This window comes from Ruditapes philippinarum, unplaced genomic scaffold (assembly GCF_026571515.1).
Source record: "Ruditapes philippinarum isolate M1 unplaced genomic scaffold, ASM2657151v2 ctg10724_1_1_1_1, whole genome shotgun sequence".
In the NCBI taxonomy this organism is placed as follows: domain Eukaryota; kingdom Metazoa; phylum Mollusca; class Bivalvia; order Venerida; family Veneridae; genus Ruditapes; species Ruditapes philippinarum.
This window is the reverse complement of record NW_026853700.1, coordinates 11,846-34,454: the sequence shown is the minus strand read 5'-3', so window position 1 is coordinate 34,454 and position 22,609 is coordinate 11,846. Positions and strand designations below refer to the sequence as shown.

Sequence of the window (22,609 nt, the reverse complement as noted above, 5' to 3'; positions counted from 1 at the left end):
AATTTCAAAATCCTAAATTCAATGACTGGACATTTGTATGTTATTTATTCACAATGTTGTTAAACAACTCTTGCTAACTAAAACATAAATTTATACTTGGGTTCACAGGAATAATCCTTATGTTGCCCTTTATATTTATGGTTCTGAAACCTTTGAAGTAGGTTACAAGAAGTAAAAAGAACAGTCGTATAATTATGAAGCCTTTAAAAAATCTTTTTCCTGAACTCTGTAAGGTGGAGAGGTACGATAATTTACATGTACATGTAGCATCATGTCATGGTCATGTTTGCCCCTTCCAGAGGGCTCATTTATTTTACATAGATTTATACAGGAATATTAAACACTTTAAAACTTTTTATTGTCTTATTTCATAAAATTTCTAAAAATTGGATTGAAATCGTTCTTAATTATTTGCAATTTTGATTATCATGTTTTTTTTTTTTTTTTAAATTTTACTTCTCAGGTTTAAAGGACTTCTCTGCTGATGCTGAAGACAAACAAAAAGTCCTTGACATGTTAAAAAGAGCAGAGACTGACCCAGATTTGAATGACCTTGATGAACCTGAAGATGACCTTCATGAAAGACTTCATGACCTTGACCTTGATAAAGATACTAGGGAAGTTTGGAATCGTCTCACAGATCAGGTGATTTGCTTTCTTTCCTATAATAAGAGCTTTTGATTTGATAAACAGTCTTAGTAATACTAATAGAGGTTGTCTGTTTGATGTAATACAAGATTCATTTATTGGAGTATTAATGATTTGTCTTTTACCCCTTTTCCACACCTTGGCCAATTTTCATTCATTTTGGCTGAGTGGTTGCCTTTAGTAGTTAAAGTATAAGAATTGTAGCCACTGTTTATCTCTAAGTGATCATTAGAGGCGACTGTGGGTTCAAGTAATGCGAGTCTATGCCTCGTTTATCTCCATGTGGGGTGATTTTGACCCCTGGTGTTGCTTTGAAGATTGTAAATGTAACATCTAGACTTAGGTTAGCCAAAACCATCTTTCCTGTTCTGACACCATATGACCTATACCGCTTGGTGTGTCATAAACAAAACAAACTATAATATTTCTGGTGCTTTGGAGTACCATTAGTTTCCTGTCTGTTATGTGTAAGCTGCTTTTTTCATGTTTTATGCAACTACCCCATATGTGAATTTCTATATTTTAGCTATGATAATTTACAGTCCCATGAATCAGTCTTCGAAATAAACGCCAGTCCGAGGCCCGAGGCCACTAAACTTAGCATCGGTCAGGTGATTATTGCAAGGTTGGTGGTCCAACGGACCAGTAGATTTTTTGTCATGAAAAAATATTATAAGAAAAATTCATCAAAATAATGAAGCAGGGTTCTCTAATAGATTGATCTTTTTGCCTTTTTTGCAAATGAGACCCATCAATTCTGTCCTAAATGTTCAAAACACAGCGAGAGATGTCTAAATTGTATTGAGTAATGGAGGCCGCCAATTTTTTTCTTGAATATTTTCTGTACCGCACCGTACAGTTACGGAAATTAAACAATTGTTTATTATGGTCATTATTTAGCTATGATTTTGTGATTATTGAGTTAAGTAAATATTTTGTGTGAACGTGATTTGTTTGAAGCAAATTGCGTTGTTCATGTTCAGTCTAGTCAATTTTGCCTAAACATTTGGTCCTTAAAGATTTTTCAAAGCTGTCAACATATGGCCCAGAATACAAGACGTTTTATGCTTCTTTCAAAATTACAAGGGAAGCATGATAAAGTGTTTTCCTGTTCCCATCAATTTTATTACCTATCTATGTATTTGGTCCGGCTAAAAATCACCAGGTCCAGTAAGATTTGATATTTTACTGGCCCGATTGTCCTGTGCTTTTTAAAGTTTTTCGTGAAGACTGATGAATATGTGAAATTTTATCAAAACTACTGCTAAAAAAACGACCCTGGAATTTATTTAAAAAAATGAGTATTGTGATATAAGTGTTACCTTTAAATTAAATGTTTATCTGTGTCAACTTTGTTTCGTAAGATAAGGAAAAAAACACATCTTGCTATGTTTAAAGTTTGAGCTTTTACTACCAGTCATGCTTGAAAATGTTATTATATGGTGATTTTACAATGCTGAAGTGCTGGTATATACTGAAGGTGACTCCTTGTGATTTGATTCCATCTAAGAAAAGGACTTTAACTGACTTCTTCTGTTATTAATTTTTTAACTAATTGACCATCAAGATATGACCAAAAAATGTGTTAAAATCTGCATTAAAACCAGTAACACTAAAGAATGTAAATTAGAATTGATTTGATTTTCATAGGCATTTTTATGCATGTAGAAAAAATGAAAATGACATTTTAGATATCTTCATCCTTTTTGATAAACCCTTATTGAAGATACATGTACCTGTTATTTTATGTTGTTTTTTACATATCAGTTCTTTAAATCAAACTATAAATATAAATGGCTAGTTTAAACTCTGATATTAATAGCTACCTATCTTTTTGTGTAGGAAAAGAAAGAATTTGATATTATGGTGGGAGATGGTCGCCTTGGAAATCTTGTAGAGATTTGGACACCCTGGTGGATAGCAACAGCCTCTTTAGTTACTGAAGTTGAAGGAAGTTCATCAAGTGCAAAGTCAAGGGCACTCAGTGCTGTGCCAAATATTTGTCAAGAAATTCCAAATATTTCAAACATATTAAAATCCAAACCCTCAGCAGATGTGAAGTACAATGTAATAAATGTGTTGTTTGTGTATTGCTATGTGTGCAGACTCCATAATGGAGAGCAGGTTACCATGGCAACAGAGTGTGCAGCAGACATCTTGGAATTGTCTGATGTTTTAGGTGAAGGTCACACATGTGGGTCAGTTGATGAAGCTGTGCAATTCTGCATGAGAAAGCTTACAAATAAACAACAAAGTTTTGACTCAAGTCCAGAGTTTAATATATCAATATTAAAGGATATTGAAATCATCATAACTGGTATTGGGGAAAATGAACCATTGAAATATTTGATGGCAGCTTTATCAGAAATATGTCAAATTTTCAAGAAGGCATATAAAAGTATGTGCAAAAAGACAAAACTTGGTGGGAAAACATCTGTAAAGGAAACACTGAATAGATTGAAATCTACGTATTTTCAAGTTCTCAAGAAATGTGAATTTTATTTGAGCTGGGCACAGACTTATGGGATGGCTCTTCATGGAATGATTTCAGAGTTACAGATTGTTAATTCATTGTTGTCAGTTGAACTTGAATCTGTGAACCAGTCGAAGAGAGAATTAGAACAGCAATGGGGTGGAAATGTGAAGCCGAGACGGAAGAAACTTATTGAAGAAATGTGAAGAAAACGAGACAGGTTTGAAAGGGATCATTGATTAATTAGTGCAGATTATTTATGTTTAGGGTAGATGATTAGTTAAATTTTTTTCTCCACCACTAATAGTGGAGGAATATTGATATGGTGTTGTTTGTCAGCCTTGTCATTGATTTGTCAGCCCAGACATTCATTTGTCAGTCTTTTAATTCATTTGTCAGCCTTGTTATTAATTAGTCAGCTTTGTCATTAATTTGTCAGCTTTGTCATTCATTTGTCAGCCTAGAAAAATGTTGTGAATGTCCAAAGCCTTTGGGTCCCCGCTTTTCACAATTGGCCATTCTAATGCTTTCCTGACATGGGTATTTGCCACAACATCAAAATCCCCATATCTTTCCTTGAATTCCTTCCTTGCTGCACCAAATCCAATTCAGCATCTAAATGCGAATACCCACTTGTAATAAATAAGTTATTTTTTCATCTTAAGAATTGTTATTTTTTGCTAACTTTAGAATCAAATTGCTGAATAAGTTGTATAATCCATAGGGTTTCCTGTAAATTTTTCTATTTCTACTTTTGATTTATTAAGTTTTCAAGACATTGTTATATTTTTAGTCTCTGATCACTGTTCTGGAATAGAACAGCTGTTTCAGTAAAAAATGATCTCTCACTGATTTTCCAATAATACTCTTTTTCTAAATCCTCCATTAGATTTAGCATCAAAAATCTTCAACTTGGTTTTAATTTTAATCTGTCCTCTGCTAGCTTTAATCTAAGCCTTTTAGCTTCAATGTCATTTTGTTTCTGAAGTGCCGCCTCACGTGCCAACAATTCTGCCTTTCTTGTAGATTCCTTTAATTTAACACGATAGCTGGCTTAGAACTGAACTATGGGAACTATCCTTTAAAATTGAAAATTGGCTATATTGGAATTTTGTTTTATCAGGAATATTACCTTTTTCCATGCTTTAAGTTAATTAGCCTTGTGTTTGTAGATTCTAGCCCGCATGCATGAAGTTCTTTTGCCTGTGACAACAACAAATTATACTACTCAAAACATGCACTGATGCAGATTAACAGTAAAAAAATTATAACATGTACTTTGCTGAATTGTTCTGCTAGAATTTTTTTTACAAACATTAATAATTTACACGATACAAATTAGTGGAAGGGGTATGGCCACCTAAGATTTACAAAGCGTTTTAAGTCAAAAATTGCCCTATAGACATACAAATAAGATTGGCCTCTTATCTTACCAATTTTAAAGTATCCTCTAGGAATTCAGTTCAATAAAATTGCCTTTTTTTGTTGCTCAAGAAAAAACACTAGGAAACGTGCAACCTAGAAGCGGTCTAAAAAAAACCTATATTTCTGACGAATACGATACATATCGTCATGGGAAATATCATTGTCATCTTCATACACATAAAAAATGCAAACAAAACATAAAATGGCTCCAACTTTATTTATACTTTTTCTTTTGTAATGCAATAATGCCAACATGATAACTAGAGACCTCAGGGTCAGCTGATGCAACTGTTTAGCTCACCTGTCACAAAGTGACAGGGTGAGCTTTTGTGATAGCTTTTCGTCCGTCCATTGTCCTTGTCCATTGTCCTTGACCTTCAGGGTCAAATTAATAAAATTCTGTTATTTGATCCTATAGCAATGAGCACAGTTTAAGATGTAAAATTAAACTTTAATGTCAGCTGACCTAGATTTTGATAAAGTGACCTACTTTTTAACTGATATCAGCTGACCAAGATAATTTGATGAAATGACTTATTTTTGTGTCGCCTCTACGGAGTAGTGGCGACATATAGGGATCACTTCTCCGTCGTCTGTCTGTCCGTCTGTCCGTCTGTCCGTCTGTCTGTCTGTCTGTCTGTCCGTCTGTCCGTCCGTCCGTCACAAAACTTGTCCGGACTACTCCTCATAAACTACTGGTGCAATTTCATCCAAACTTTACAGGAATGATCAGTACCAAGTCTAGTTGTGCATATTGTCAGGATTTTCCGGTTCAATGATTTTTGTCAGAGTTATGGCCCTTTAATAATTTTTAATTTTAAAGTTTGTCCGGACTACTTCTCTTATACCACTCATGCAATTTCAATGAAACTTTACAGGAATGATCTGTAGCTCAAGTCCTTGCGCATATTGCACGGGTTTTCCGGTTGAATGATTTTTGGCCGAGTTATGGCCCTTTGATAAAAAGGTTTCTTTTTCTGTGTGTTGCCAGATACACAAAAGCTTGTCCGGACTACTCCTCATAAACTACTGGTGCAATTTCATCCAAACTTTACAGGAATGATCAGTACCAAGTCTTGTTGTGCATATTGTCAGCATTTTCCAGTTCAATGATTTTTGTTTGAGTTAAGGCCCTTTAATAATTTTTATTTTTAAAGTTTGTCCAGACTACTTCTCTTATACCACTTATGCAATTTCAATGAAACTTTACAGAATTGATCTGTAGCTCAAGTCCTTGCGCATATTGCACGTGTTTTCCGGTTGAATGATTTTTTGCCGAGTTATGGCCCTTTGATAAAAAGGAGTTTTTTTCTGTGTGTTGCCAGATACGCAAAAGCTTGTCCGAACTACTCCTCATAAACTACTGGTGCAACTTTATCCAAACTTTACAGGAATGATCAGTACAAAGTCTAGTTGTGCACTGTCCGTCTGTCTGTCTGTCCGTCTGTCACAAAATTTGTCCCAACATGAAATTGGCCATCATGAGGCGACACATGTGATTACTGATCGCTCTTGTCTTGTCCTTTAATACAGCTATGAAATTTGGACCATGTGCACAGTTTTATATTAACTGCAACAATCACTAAAAACTCAATTTAATCTAGTATTGAGCATATTATCAGATTGTTATTTTGGCTTTATAAAGCCATAAGTGTAACATGTAATTGTTCGACATACCTGGCAGGGAAAAACGGCATAGTGGGTACCTTTACAGAAATTACAAAAATGGGGTAATTTGCAGTTTGATGACCTGCATTCTTATCTATTGAATGGCAAGCACACACTTGGCCAAATCTTCGACAGGGACTGGGACAGTTTTGATTTGTTACAGCTTCTATTTGATGGGAATGGCTCTGAACGAAAGGGCCGGGGATTTGACTGCACAAAAGGAGTTGGATTGGTGCAAGCCTTTAACCACAATTCATAATGCATTGTATCACAAGGCATGTCAATCTGGGATTTCAGTAAGCAGAACTTGTTGTCATAAGTTTTGCCATGCCAGTCTAGGTTGATGGGTTGCTATATCTCTGACTATTTTGGCATAAAAGTGTTTAAAAGTGTGCCATCATACCCACCATTTTGAACAAAATTAGTTGTATGATTTGCTGTTATTTGATTGAAATTGTCCTCATCCATATCAGAATCTGATACGTCACTGGAAGTTAAGGACCCGTGGTAAGCCTTATCCAAGATATCATCCTCCTCTGGTACTGTTCTTTGGTGTTATTAGCCTTCTTTCTGGGAGGAGGTGGTCTTCTGTTCCTTTGTGTGTTTTTTAGCTCACCTGTCACAAAGTGACAGGGTGAGCTTTTGTGATCACTTTCCGTCCGGCGTCCGTCCGTCGTCCGTCCGTCCGTCCGTAAACTTTTGCTTTAAATGACATCTCCTCATAAACCACTCAGCCAATTTCATCCAAACTTCACAGGAATGTTCCTTTGGTGGTCACCTTTAAAAATTGTTCAAAGAATTTAATTCCATGCAGAACTCTGGTTGCCATGGCAACCAAAAGAAAAAACTTTAAATATCTTCTTTTAAAAAACCATAAGAGCTAGAGCTTAGATATTTGGCATGAAACATCTTCTAGTGAGTGTCTACCAAGTTTGTTCAAATAAAAGCCCTGGGGTCAAAATTGGCCCCGCCCCTGGGGGTCATTGATTTTCCCTATATGCATATAGTAAAAACTTAAAAAATCTTCTTTTAAAGAAACGTAAGAGCTAGAGCTTAGATATTTGGCATGAAACATCTTCTAATGAATGTCTACCAAGTTTGTTCAAATAAAAGCCCTGGGGTCAAAATTGGCCCCGACCCAGGGGGTAATTGATTTTCCCTATATGCATATAGTAAAAACTTTAAAAATCTTCTTTTAAAGAACCCAAAGAGCTAGAGCTAAGATATTAAGCATGAAACATCTTCTAGTTAGTGTCTACCAAGTTTGTTCAAATTAAAGCCCTGGGGTCAAAATTGGCCCCGCCCCGGGGGTCATTGATTTTCCCTATATGCATATAGTAAAAACTTAAAAAATCTTCTTTTAAAGAACCATAAGAGCTAGAGCTTAGATATTTGGCATGAAACATCTTCTAGTGAATGTCTACCAAGTTGGTTCAAATAAAAGCCCTGGGGTCAAAATTGGCCCCGACCCAGGGGGTAATTGATTTTCCCTATATGCATATAGTAAAAACTTTAAAAATCTTTTTTTAAAGAACCCAAAGAGCTAGAGCTAAGATATTAAGCATGAAACATCTTCTAGTGAGTGTCTACCAAGTTTGTTCAAATTAAAGCCCTTGGGTCAAAATTGGCCCCGCCCCGGGGGTCATTGATTTTCCCTATATGCATATGGTAAAAACTTAAAAAATCTTCTTTTAAAGAACCATAAGAGCTAGAGCTTAGATATTTGGCATGAAACATCTTCTAGTGAATGTCTACCAAGTTTGTTCAAATAAAAGCCCTGGGGTCAAAATTGACCCCGCTCCAGGGGGTCATAGATTTTCCCTATATGCATATAGTAAAAACTTAAAAAAATTTCTTTTAAAGAACCCAAAGAGCTAGAGCTAAGATATTAAGCATGAAACATCTTCTAGTGAGTGTCTACCAAGTTTGTTCAAATTAAAGCCCTGGGGTCAAAATTGGCCCCGCCCGGGGGTCATTGATTTTCCCTATATGCATATGGTAAAAACTTAAAAAATCTTCTTTTAAAGAACCATAAGAGCTAGAGCTTAGATATTTGGCATGAAACATCTGCTAATGAATGTCTACCAAGTTTGTTCAAATAAAAGCCCTGGGGTCAAAATTGACCCTGCCCCAGGGGGTCATAGATTTTCCCTATATGCATATAGTAAAAACTTAAAAAATCTTCTTTTAAAGAATCCAAAGAGCTAGAGCTCAGATATTTAGCATGAAACATCTTCTAATGAGTGTCTACCAAGTTTGTTCAAATAAAAGCTCTGGGGTCAAAATTGGCCCCGCCCCGGGGGTCATTGATTTTCCCTATTTGCATTTAGTAAAAACTTAAAAAATCTTCTTTTAAAGAACTCAAAGAGCTAGAGCTAAGATATTTAGCATGAAACATTTTCTAATGGGTGTCTACCAAGTATGTTCAAATAAAAGCCCTGGGGTCAAAACTGGCCCCGCCCGGGGGGGGGGGGGGTCATTGATTTTCCTTATATGTGTATAGCAAAAACTTAAAAATCTTCTTTGGAAAAACCCAAATAGCTAGAGTTTAGATATTAAGCATAAAACATCTTTAAGTAAATATCTACAAAGTTTGTTAAAATAAACGCCCGGGGGTCAAAACTGGCCCTGCTCCAGGGGTGACATTGTTTTTAACTATATGTGTATAGTAAAAAATTTAAAAATCTTCTTTTAAAAAAGCCAATGAGCTAGAACTTAGATGTTTAGCATGAAACATCTTCTTATGGGTGTCTACCAAGTCTGTTCAAATAAACAAATAAAAGCCCTTGGGTAAAAATTGGCCCGGGGGTGGGGGGCCTATATACAGGTGAGCGACCTCAGGGCCATCATGGCCCTCTTGTTTTGTAATGTTTTTAGTTCCCCTTTTTAAGCAAGTTTTAACACTGATAGAGGGAGACTTTATCTGTCGTGATTTTGTTTGTATGTTAGCTATTCCTCTTTTAGCTTGGCTATTTGAAGCTTACATACCAGTCTCCATATCCGTTCTGCTTCACCTACAAACATTCATAAGAAATGGCAGCAAAAAACAAATATCTTATAATAAAAGAACATATTAATAAAGGATCGTAGGTTTGCATTAAACACAATTTCAGCCATGTGGCGATGATTTTAATTGTTTTTACTGATAATATATCAATATTATAAAAAAATTAACTATCATGCAATTAAATGCAAATATTTATTCATAGATTTATTATGCCCCCCTTCAAAGAAGTGGTGGTATATTGCTTTGCATTTGTTGGTCTGTAGGTAGATCAGTCGGTCCGTATACCAAACGGTTTCTGATCAATAACTAACACATAAGCTTAGGAACTTCAGACTTGGTATGGGGATTGTTCATGACCAGTTGATGACCCCTATAGATTTTGGGGTCAAAAGTCAAGGTTACCTTGTCCTTATAGGTAAAAACCGTTTCCAATCATAACTTGACAATGGGCCCTCAAACTTTGTAGGTGCATTGGTTTTGGCAAGCAGATGACCCCTATTGATTTTGGAGTCAAAGGTCACTTGAGGTCCTATTAACCTTGTAGGTAAAAACATTTTTCGATCAATAACTTGACAACCCATTGGCCCTTGGCACTCAAACTTCATAGGTGCATTGGTCTTGGCCAATAGATGACCCCTATTGTTTTTAGAGTCAGATGGTCAATGGTTAAAGTCACATTGACATTTTATGTCAAAACAGTTTCCTATCAATAACTGAACAAACTATTTACCCTTGACCTACAAACTTCACAAATGCATTGCTTTTGGTCAGAAGATAACCTCAATGGAATTTTGTGGTCAAAGGGTCAGAGGTCAAGATCACATTGACCCAATAGGTAAAACCAGTTTCTGATCAATATCTCGACAACTCATGGGCCCTTTACCTTCGAACTTCAAAGGTGCATTGGTCTTGGCCAATGAATACCCTGAAGCCCTTATTACTTGGCTGTGTTGTCTCCTGTTTTGTTGCATTGTCTGAATTTTCTATAGTCAAGGTGGCAGGAGATGGCTGCATGCTGTCCTTCACAGTTTGCACATTTGTGACTGACAGAACAGGACTTTTTTGAACAAGAGAGATCTTTTTTGAAATTCCCAACAGTAACCTTTTCTTTGAAAGATGTGGGGCGGGAGGTATATCCGAAAGGAATGGTTGTTGTTTTGGACCCGGTGATTGGTTGGCTTGTCAATTGAGCAAAAAAGAAATGTTTCTGTATGAATTATCCCCCATGGTTGAGAGTTTGTTGCCCTAAGCTGCCTAAACTTAGTGTCATACAACAACCAGTTATCAGTAGATTGGGCCAACTTTTGTATGATAGACATATATTGGAAAAGTTGGCTACTCTCCAAAGGGTACTTGCAACAATACACGTCTGCATATTGTTGAAAAGCCCTAGACCAAGTAAGTATGGTATTTATTTGTTTCTTAGACCCCTCTTGGATAGACATGACCGTTTTATTTCCAGATTCCTGGATTGTAGTGTTTTTTTGTACATTTTCTTTCCTAAAATATAGAACCCCCAGATCTACAAATTCTCGATTCCATAACTGCTGCCTTAGTTTTGGTTCTATAGGAGGATGGACAGGACTAAATGTTCCTAAATCCACTGAGTTTTCATCCAAAGTAAGGGAACCAGGTCCAGAATCGATGGTGCTTATACTAACATCATCCTCATGGGTGTCCATTTGTTCATGATTAGAGGGCATGGATTGGACTTCCTGGTTCGAGTCAATGTCAGAAATGGCCGTACCGTCATCTTTATCCGTGGTAGGCAGCAAATCCACTATTTCCTTCAGTACTTCTTCGTCTTTGCTGATGGCAGTGGCAATGAGTTGTGCCAACTTGTTGCAGTCTTTTTTCTTTTGTTTCTTACCAGATTTAGCTTTGTTGCATGTGACTTTAGAAATTCTGAAATGTAATGTCTTACAAGAATTAATTACAGGTGGTTACAATATGTTGGGATAATCCCACTTTGATAAGGTATAAAATAGTCTTCTTGTACAGTAAATGAATATGACCAACTGGAAACCAGTGGTAATAGTGTACTTGTAGAAAGGTATCCAACCAGTGTAACCCAGAAAAAAATCACACGCAGGTGACAATAATTGAATGAATAGTATTAATAGTATGGTAGAATTGTGCATCCCTGAACAAACACATGCATGTGTAAATATCTGACTGGCAGAATGTATTAAAGGGAGCAAACCATATGCAAATGGTTAACCATACCATGTATATCCTGGGTATCAACTGATGGATGTGACGGTATAACAAAGCCAACTCAGGGCAATAAATGTTGCTAACAAAGGACCCTATTAGAATAATGGTCCAAAAGTATCAGAATAGATGGGAAGTGTATGACAACACAATTCCCAAATGAATAAATGGAAAATAATTCATCAGTGAAAGGACAATTCAATTATCACTTACTTATCAATGGCAAATCTTTTAATGCTAGCAATACCAAATCAAATCTTCACATGAATTAATTGTCCCACGCAACTATCAGTCAATCCCTGGTTTGAGTGTATATAAATCTGAAACACAAAGGTATGAACAAACATGTAAAAGAAATATATATACATATGAATATATACATGTGAATATATGAAACTTATTGTGGAAAATGTTTTTTAGCCAATAAAATTGAGCCTCTAACTGAAGTATAATACAGTGTTTCTGCCAGCTCTGATTTTCTGAGGGTCTTTTATGACCCCCTGTATGATATTTTAGGGGTCATTTCAAATTCATAAGGGTCATGCCAATAAATTTAACAAAAATGTAAAAAAAAACAACAGGTAACACTTTATAAGTTTTATTTACAATATTTTGTATATTTTTCGTGAAGAAATTGGTCAATCTCTGCTATTTTGGATTATTTGTCATCCAATAATAACGCTGTATTTCTTAAAAATTATGTGTGTTAATTTTCATAGAAGAAAGAAAGTCGATACTATATTGAAATTCGTTCATTGTCGCCTTCTATTTTTCATAGTGCTTCGTAGTACCGCCTAGTGACGTAATCAAGGGCCAAATAAAGCTTGACACTAAATATGTTAGTGTTCATCCTTAGCTGTTTTACAGAAATTAGAAACATTCTCCTGTCGCTATCGCTCCCTTCGAAGTTTCTAATTTCTGTAGAACAGCACAGATGAACACTAACATATACGCAGACTGCATTTTCCAGCAGACAGTTATTCGTTCGCAGAATATGACGACAACAAAATAAATAATTTTGTCTGGGCGCTTTCAATATATGCAGTAACGTATAAATGCAAGCGTTTATTAACTAGTTGAAATTGGCTAAATGCCGGACCACGGACCCGGTAAATTTCATTTCTCATTAAAATTATAGTGGAGCGTACGGTAAACATTCCGTACATTTTTATACTGAATTGACGGTTTATAGTCTGTATATCTGACTTGTGTTGAAATCAGCGACGGTGAAATTCTTGCGTCACAAAATACGCACTAACTAAATTTCATTGCGTCATGGCTGAAAATAGTGCGCCAAAAACGCAAAAACGCGCTCTGGCAGAAACACTGATAATAACGAGGCATGCCCTTTACATTGTCAACATGAACACCGTCACTCACTACATAATCCCTAATAAATTGACGATTGAAGTTGTTCCGTTCGGGAGTCCAAAATATTGGGAAGACTTGTCTTCACAATATGATTTTAATAACTGATTTGTTGCGTCAGCCTTGGCATTAAATGCATGGTCAACAGCTGTATGTAAAATTTCATAGATGACAACAATTTGACAACCACGACTAAATATATTTGTACATAAATCAATAATGCTTGGCTGCAAATTTGGGATGCATAAATCATTACTTCCAATGTCTACGACTGTGCAGTCTATCTCCAATTCATTTACCAAATATACATCACACCAAAGTGATTTCGCTTTAGACTTTGACGTTACATAAGCTCTGCCCACTCCATGCCAATATACTTGCACCCGGTCTGAATCTAAATTTAAATTGAACAAACATTTCGTACCACACCATCTCTGGAGGCGCTTTGTAAAAGAGTGGCCCAGTAACAAAACATTCATAACAATTCTCTAACAAAGAGATTAATGAAAGGAACGATACAATTTATGTAACAAACCCACGCTATCCTAAGTAGGTCAGCTAATGCCCGTCGTTGTAGCTCACGCCGATAAAACTATTTGCTTTTTACCCAGAAGCTGCTTGCGTTATGAATCCACGTGGTAGAATAAATAAGTTTTCCCAAATAAATAATTCTTGAGATTTACTTTTGACGAGAAATAAATAAAATAAAGTGAAAAAATTTTCAGATAAAAATTTGCATGCGACACCTAGTGGTGGAAAAATTTTCTATAAACCAAAAGATGAAATTACACCGAAAAGTGTTTAAACACCAGAAATGCCTTAAGTGTGTTTAGATGTAGATAAGATACCAAAGAGTTCTGTAAATAACCTCTTAACTAAATTGGACGCAAAGTGTCCAGCATTGTTACTATCACTTTTGATATTATGTACCTCATTATCACTTTAAGCATAGTCAGACATTATCACTTTAAGCATAGTCAGACATTATCACTTCCTCAACTTCTTGGGCTCAAGCAAAGCATGGGGCACAATCATCTTTGGACTTTCGTTTACCCTCACTGACATGGAGTCCACTTTGTTAGACAGTTAGTGGAAATCCGCACTTAATTTGCTTAATAGCAAGGACTGTCTCTCAACATTTTGAAGCAACATCCTGTTGTCCTTAATAAGTTGTGTGTTTTGATTTACAAGTACATTCACAGTAGATAGAAGCTGCTGGAGGCTGCTAATACCACTCTGACAGAAAGTGCGTGGCGTAAAGACGGCTCTGATGAAACAGACGTTGTAGGCGTTGAAACTTCTTCATGGCTGAGACGTGGTGTCAACAGTGTAGGCGCCGATGAATTCACAACAGGCGTTGTTGGCATAACTTCTTCATAGCGGAAAGCACCTGTTGTCGACGGCAGAGGCTCTGGTGACATCCCAACGGGCTTGGTTGGCGTAACAACTTCTTCTGCAATTTCTTGTCACAATCATACCTTACTAGATAGTGAGAGTGTCTCTTTGTCACCTGATGCATAGCCGACATGGCTGAAAGTCACTTATCTGCACAAAGCACTTACTATTAAAACACATTTAAATCCAAGTTTATCGATTTGAAACAAAATAACAAACACTTTTCAAACTCTAGTATGTCCAAGTATTTCCCTTTGGAACAAATAATAACAAACACAAATTAATATTTACTTTAGAAATGCACAATTATAGAAATACACTGTCACAGATTTAAAGCAGAATGAAGGAAGATAAGAATGTTGTCGTATTTAAGTGAGCTGTCTGTGATATGCAGTTCTCAAATTACTCTTACTCAAAGCTTTCTTGGTTCTAACTATGAAATCTTACCTTTGAAACTTTAACAACTTTCTGTAATTAACATACCTGAAGACGTAAAATTGGGAGAAAAAAGGCAACGATGACAACCAGTACTCAAATTACATGTACTTAACACCTTTCTTTGTTTTTAAATATCCTTTGAAAATGTAACACCACGCTTAATAATTATCGTATTGAATACAGAATTTTATTGGGCATTTGAACTAGACAATGAGAGAAATATTTTTATCGCAAATATGTAACAGCATCTTTAAAATGCCATTAAAGTATAGTATGGTTTGTGTTAAGAATTTGAAATAAATAGAACACCAAATCACTTTCCATTTCATCTTTCCTTTGCAGACACACCTGGAAATAGAAATTATAACATAATACAATGTAATGGGACATCTTTAAATACTTTTGTAACATGTTTTAAATAATAACTTGTTAATCAAATTGGGAAAGATAAAAAAATACTTGAATACAAGTGCCATGTTATCGATGATGTATTTACGACAATTTTTTGACGAACTTAACATGAAAACTAACAAAAATATAAACAAATAACGTATGACATAAATTTAGTAAAAAAAAGGAAAACAGTAAAAAATAAATATGTAAGTACATTACTTAGTGACCGATTAAATTATGGATTTTCTCGAAGAGCCTCCGAGTTAGTGCTTTTACACTCTCTAAAACTCCGCGATACGCGTCACAGTTGTATCTCCGCGATTTAGGGAGTGGATTCGCGGAGAAGCAGAGATTTCTCTCGTACGTTGATCGCGGAGGAAGCACAAAAAATGTACAATCCGCGTGAGCTGTGCTGTAAGTCTCTGATCACTGTTATAGATACCTTGGAATAGAACAGCCTTTTGGTAAAAAATGGTCTCACTGTATTATCCAATAATACTCTTTTCTAAATCCTCCATAAGTTTTGATTTAGCATCACTAATCTTCAACTTGGTTCTAATTTTTAATCTTTCCTCTGCTAGCTTTAATCTAAGCCTTTTAGCTTCATTGTCATTTTGTTCCTGAAGTGTGGCCACATGTGCCAACATTTCTACCTTTCTGGAAGATTCCTTTAATTTAGCAGATGAAAGCTGGCTTAGAAGTGAACTATGGGAACTATCCTTTGAAATTGAAAATTTGCTATATTGCAATTTTGTTTTATCAGGAATATTACCTTTTTCCATGCTTTAAGTTAATTAGCCTTGTGTTTGTAGATTCTAGTCCACATGCATGAAGTTCTTGTGCCTGTGGCAACAACAAATTATACTACTCAAAACATGCACTGATGCAGATTAACAGTGAAAACATTATTACATGTACTTTGCTGAATTGTTCTGCTGGAAAAAAGTTTACAAACATTAATAATTTACACGATACAAATTAGTGGAAGGGGTATGGCACCTAAGATTTACAAAGCGTTTTAAGTCGAAAATTGCCCTATAGACATACAAATAAGATTGGCCCCTGTTATCTTACCAATTTTAAAGTATCTTCTAGGAATTCAATTCTATGAAATTGCCTTTTTTGTTGCTCAAGAAAAAACACTAGGAAACGTGCAACCTAGAAGGGGTCTAAAAAAACCTATATTTCTGACAAATACGATACATATGGTCATGGGAAATATCATTGTCATCTTCATACACATAAAAAATGCAAACAAAACATAAAATGGCTCCAACTTTATTTATACTTTTTCTTTTGTTGCTGTAAAAGTGTAATGCAATAATGCCAACATGATAACTAGAGATCTCAAGGTCAGCTGATGCAACTTTTTAGCTCACCTGTCACAAAGTGACAAGGTAAGCTTTTGTGATCGCTTTTTGACCGTCGTCCGTCCATTGTCCTTGACCGTCAGGGTCAAATTAATAAAATTCTGTTATTTGATCCTATAGCAATGAGCACAGTTTAAGATGTAAAATTAAATTTAATGTCAGCTGACCTAGATTTTGATAAAGTGACCTACTTTTAAACTGATTATCAGCTGACCAAGATAATTTGATGAAATGACTTACTTTCTTGTCCTTTAATACAGCTTTCAAATTTGGACCATGTGCACAGTTTTATTTTAACTGCGACAATCACTAAAAACTCAATTGAAGCTAGTATGGAGCATATTATCAGATTGTTATTTGGGCTTTATAAAGCCATAAGTGTAACATGAACAAGATTATGGTAATTGTTCGACATATGTGGTAGGGAAAACCGGCATAGTGGGTACCTTTACAGATTCACAAAATGGGGTAATTTGAAGTTGGATGACCTGCATTCTTATCTATTGAATGGCAAGCATACACTTGGCCAAATCTTTGACAGGGACTGGGACAGTTTTGATTTGTTACAGATTTTATTTTATTTGATGGGAATTGCTCTGAACGAAAGGGCCGGGGATTTGTTTGCACATAAGGAGTTGGATTGGTGCAAGCCTTTAACCACAATTCATAATGCATTGTATCACAAGGCATGCCCATCTGGGATTTCAGTAAGCAGAACTTGTTGTCATAAGTTTTGCCAGTCCAGGTTGATGGGTTGCTAAGCAACATCTCTGACTATTTTTGCATATTTCATCAAGGCAGCTGTCAAATATGGAGATGTTTCCAAATAAACAGCTACAAATCATAGAAAAGCAGTTGTCCAAGTTTCAATGTTGTAAATTTGTCTTTGTTTGTTTGAGAGTTTTGTACCAGCCTCCATATCCCTTCTCTGCTTCACCTACAAACATTCCTAAGACATTGCAGCAAAAAACAAATATCTTATAATAAAAGAACATAACCAAAAGTGTTTTACGTTTTACATTAAACACAATTTTAGCTGTTGGTGGCGATAATTTTAATTGTTTTTACTTGTAATATATCAATATTTATAAAATTAACTTTTATGCAATTAAATGCAAAATATTTATTTATAGATTTATTATGCCCCCTTCAAAGAACTTCACAGGTACATTTGCCTTGTGTTGGAATTCTGACAGATCTTCCTCCAGCGGAATACCGTGTATCTCATAAAGGCGTTCCTGAGGCAGTCCTTTTACGATGCACTCCACTCCCCCAAGCTTAAACTTGGGTAGATAAAGTGCTTTGTTGAGTGCTTCCGAAGACGCAAATTCTAGGAAAATGTTACCCGACACGAGGGGTGTTACCTTAAGCGCATGTTTGATCTTCAAATTGATTTCACTGGAAAGGGTCCTAATTTTTAAACTTGTGATTTTACCATCTAGCCCTTTTAGGACCCCGACGTTCCTGGCTACTGCCTTGTTTACATAGTGGCCCTCTCGTTTGTCCAAGGCATTGCCAAGGACACCCGAGAGGTCCCTATGATGACGGGATGGCCCATATCTCATTATGTGGCCACCCTGTACTTCATTGTAATTAAAAATTATTCACTGCGGACCAGCCGCCTATTCATAAAAAGCTAGTAATATACTAGTATATTGATTTATAAAAGGTTCTTTTCTGTACGAAATCTGCTGTGGTCATAGTATTATTTTTACAATAGGTTTACCCTTAGACTAGGGTCTAGAAAACTTGTTGATCATGGTCATGTAAATACATCATTAGATTAAGAAAAGAGACGCTTGTTTTTGGTTGACGATGTAGTGGGCCCATTTCACTCCGACTGACAGTTGTATTGTTTGTAAACAGAAGCTGGACATCTTTGCCTGTCTTAGTGTACATTTTGGAGCAGCGTTTAATTCTTATATTTCTCACAATATATGTCTGCCCTTGCTGGAAGTTGGCATCTACATAGTTGACCATGTCTTTCCAACTTATGAAGTCAATTTTGTCAGTATCGTCTTCAAGAAGGCCTGTCAGCCTATGCCCATCCACTCCATACTTAGTCACTTTGCCCTTCAATTTCACCGTTACCTCAATCGAAATATCCTCCTCACGCTCCTTGTTGATTTCAACTAACTTAGTATATGCCGTCGCAGTGAGATGTTTCTTGGAGCGTAGTGGTGTCGTAGTGGTGTCGTGTATGGTGATGATGTTATGGTTGTAGTGCCCGCTGCCAGTTATTGTTTTACAGTCTATTGTTTAATTTGTGCTAAAAAGTGTCCATTAAGTGCTTTTTAACGTTTTTTTGGCTAATGTTTTCCTCGGCAATTTGTTTACATTTTGCCGGAAACAGTGCTTCTGTGATGATCGAATCCACCTTCGAAGCTCAAACTTTTATATTTGACTTGAGGGGAAAAGAAACAACAAAAGTTAGTTGATTTGAAAATTGTCATTTTAATGATGAAATGACGGATAACGTGAAAATATAATATTGCATAAAACAAATACAATGTGACTAGAAAGAATTCAACTATAAAATGATTTCCTTGAAAGACAAAGTTGGGGGAAAGAACTGCCAACAATTTTATGCATGTTAAATATAGTATCAATGAAACAAATTTATGAAAACTAATCTAAACAATCAACCAATAATGAATTTACCTTGCAGATTGGCATAACAATTTAACATTGTTAAAGGCAAAATTATACTAAAAATTGGGTAGGAGGGTGAGAAATCTTCATATGCATATGTGTTGAAACCAGCAGTTGTTTCTGTAGCAAATTCTCTCATTATACAGGTTACAGGTTTGTGTGCGTTTCCCACGAAAAAGGTTGTTTGTTTGACCCCTTTGTCCTGGCCTGAATTTTTGCTGGAAGCTTAACCAGTCTGCTATGGCTTTGTTGTACAACTCCATGTTAGGCATGTCCCATGGTGTTGTTGTTGGACCTTACTCATGAAGTTTCCGAAACTGAGTGTCGTATTTTATTGCTGCATATGTTCCAGCTAGTTTTGCCAAATTCTGTACCGTAGATGAATGTTTCATAAGTGCAGGACCCAACTTTGGTGATTTTTCTAAGTACACTGAAAAAAAATTGTGTAAGCATTGTGCCATGCTTCCATAGTCTTGATTTCTTCATTGTCCTTTTTTTCTAGACTAATTGTCCCATCTGGGTGATGTTTGAAAGTCAAAGTTCCTAACTCTTTAGAGGCTATCAAACTTGATAGAGGCAAATACTGATCCCCCCAAACTTTCGCCTTCAGTTTGGGGTCAACCCCTATACTATTAGAGAAATACCTTTTCCCACTTGTTGAGTTGTGTCTGAAATAGATATCTGGACAGATGAAGGAATTGCTGATCCAGAATGTGATGTACCTGCCTCTTGAGAATTGACAGGGCTGTTGCTGGTGGATTTATCTGTCGATTGTGTGGTATCTTGTGATTGTTCCTTTCCTCCAAGAAGTCCCATTTCTTTTAAAGTGGATAATACTGACTGTGTCACAGCCGGTATTATTTCGTCTAATTCTGCTGTAGACTTCTGTGCCTTCGAAGGTGTAGATCGGTATTTACTCATTGATTTTCGTTTGCTCATCTGAATAAGAATGCTCAATGCATAATACAATGTTTTATACTATAATATATTTACATGTGTATGTATATGATAAGGAATACTTATTCCAAATTAGACTATGGCAAATAAATTTATTTAAATAATTTTCAATGATGACTCCTCTAACATTGTGATAAATGTAATTCATCCCATCATCATTAAGATGAACACCATCAGGTTTCAAAAGGTCTAGACATAGTGTAGCATAATGTCGCATTTTCCAATAAGATACCTTATGAAGATTTCTAGTGTTTTCTTGAACTAATTTATTGACTTCCTTTACTTTTGCATTGTAAAGTGAAGGGTTCACAGTTTGTATACACCGTCTTTGAACTAGCTGTATTATAAACACATGTTGTAGATTGTATCTACCTTTGGAAGAGAGTGGCAGTTGCAATAAGGTGTTGGGCCACTTCCTCCACGGTAACATCACCAGCACTATCCAGGTCATTGCCACCCAACCAAAGGATTAGGTAGTTAGGCCGCAAAATCCTCATTTTTGTATGAAACAAATTCATCATAAAATTTCAATAAAAAAAGAGTAATTATATCTCTTAAAAAGGGTTTTCTCACTCTAAAAATGGACTTACGATTATTAATATGTCAGTAATTGACACGCGAATTTCACGCAGATGATGAGCGGAAATTCACAACTGTCGCAGGGACTTTTGAAAAATTGTTACAGCTTAACTGTTGGTAGATGTACAATAAGGGGATACCCACTTTAAGTATATGACATGAATATTCATGTATTATAGAATATATTTTTTGCTGAAGGTTCAATATCGCATATAGCCTTAAACTGTGGCTGAATATCTCGGCCAATGCGTTCTGCTCGAAAGGTATTTGTTGCCTTGAAAGTAAGACAAAGAATTTTAAACGTATCCATCAGACAACTTATGTCTTCCTGGCTACCATTTGTCTTCAAGAGGTCCAGTGCTCTAAGGAATGGTGTAAGCGCCAGTCCATATTTTTTGTAGAAGAAAATATGCATGTTTTGTATTTGGTTGAAGTTGTCTCCAGACGACCTCCTCTACTGTAGGAACATGAAGGTTTTTATGTTTTTGGGTCGTTTTTATTTTTCCTTGATTTTTTCCGCATCTTTTTTGTCAGAAACTAGGAAAGCTTTGTTAGTGGTACTTGTTAGTGGTATTAATGTCTGTATATATTCATAAAAATGTTTAAGTGTTAATTTTGATTATAAGTAGAATTGTCTTTGAAGTAAATCAATATTTTGTTAATCATCAATGAATACGACTGATAAGTTAAAGCTTAAGCCTCGTACTGATAAGCCAGTACGAGTCTTGATAATGTGATGTTGTGCTTTGTTGGGTAGTAGCCATATTTTGGAAACTTTCATCAGTTTCACTTGTTTGCTTTTAAGCTGCAGGAGGATCTTCAGCAGCTGGTGGTTCCAAAGGGTCAGTTGTTATCTGAGGGGCTTCTTGCTGAGTTAAAGACTCATCAAAAGGTGACTTTTTAGTTCGGCATTCGAGAAGCATGTTCTCAACTTCTTTGTTGGAAGCAGCCAATTTTGACTGAATAATGACTTACCTTTCAATTAATGTCCGTATATATTCACAAAAATGTTTAAGTGTTTATTAACCAGGTTTTCAATTTTGAAAATCCTGGTTATTAGATTGGGGTATGGCGGGCGGATGGGCGGCTGGGCGGATGGGCGGATGGGCGGGCGGGCGTCAAACGAAATTGTGTCCGCTCTGTAACTCTTCAACCCTTTGAAGAATTTTGATGAAACTTCAGACAAATGTTTACCACATCAAAGATGACGTGCAGAACGCATGTTCCGCATGGCTGGCTCCAAGGTCAAGGTCACAGTGACATTAACATTGAAAATCCTGTCCGCTCTGTAACTCTTCAACCCTTTGAAGAATTTTGATGAAACTTCAGACAAATGTTTACCACATCAAGATGACGTGCAGAACGCATGTTCCGCATGGCTGGCTCCAAGGTCAAGGTCACAGTGACATTAACATTGAAAATCCTGTCCGCTCTGTAACTCTTCAACCCTTTGAAGAATTTTGATGAAACTTCAGACAAATGTTTACCACATCAAGATGAAGTGCAGAACGCATGTTCCGCATGGCTGGCTCCAAGGTCAAGGTCACAGTGACATTAACATTGAAAATCCTGTCCGCTCTGTAACTCTTCAACCCTTTGAAGAATTTTGATGAAACTTCAGACAAATGTTTACCACATCAAGATGACGTGCAGAACGCATGTTCCGCATGGCTGGCTCCAAGGTCAAGGTCACAGTGACATTAACATTGAAAATCCTGTTTACATGATTTTAACTTGATTTGGCAGTCAAAGGTCATATCATCTTTGGAGGTAATTTAAAAAAGATATGATATATTATTTCATGTCTACTTTGTAACTTGTTTTTCATTATACAGAATTATCAATATAATTATAGTGAACAAATTCTTCTGTGCTGAACTCGTCCTACATTTCTCAACGGATTTTGTTCAAACTTTCACAGAAGCTTTGTCATCAAGCACCCTGGCACATATTGTCGGGGTTTTGTGATTGGATAGTTTTTGACCTAATTATGGCCCTTTGTTTTTTTCCTTATACATAATA

General features: G+C 36.1%; 1 protein-coding gene across 1 annotated transcript; it reads left to right on the top strand.

Annotated features, from left to right (window-relative positions):
* Positions 1-463: 463 nt before the first annotated feature.
* Positions 464-3,719, top strand: LOC132737579 (uncharacterized; the record flags this gene model as incomplete). Its single annotated transcript, XM_060724878.1, has 2 exons — positions 464-645; positions 2,491-3,719. Coding segments are annotated over 2 exons (1,019 nt in total), but the record flags the coding sequence as incomplete, so codon positions are not given.
* Positions 3,720-22,609: the final 18,890 nt, after the last annotated feature.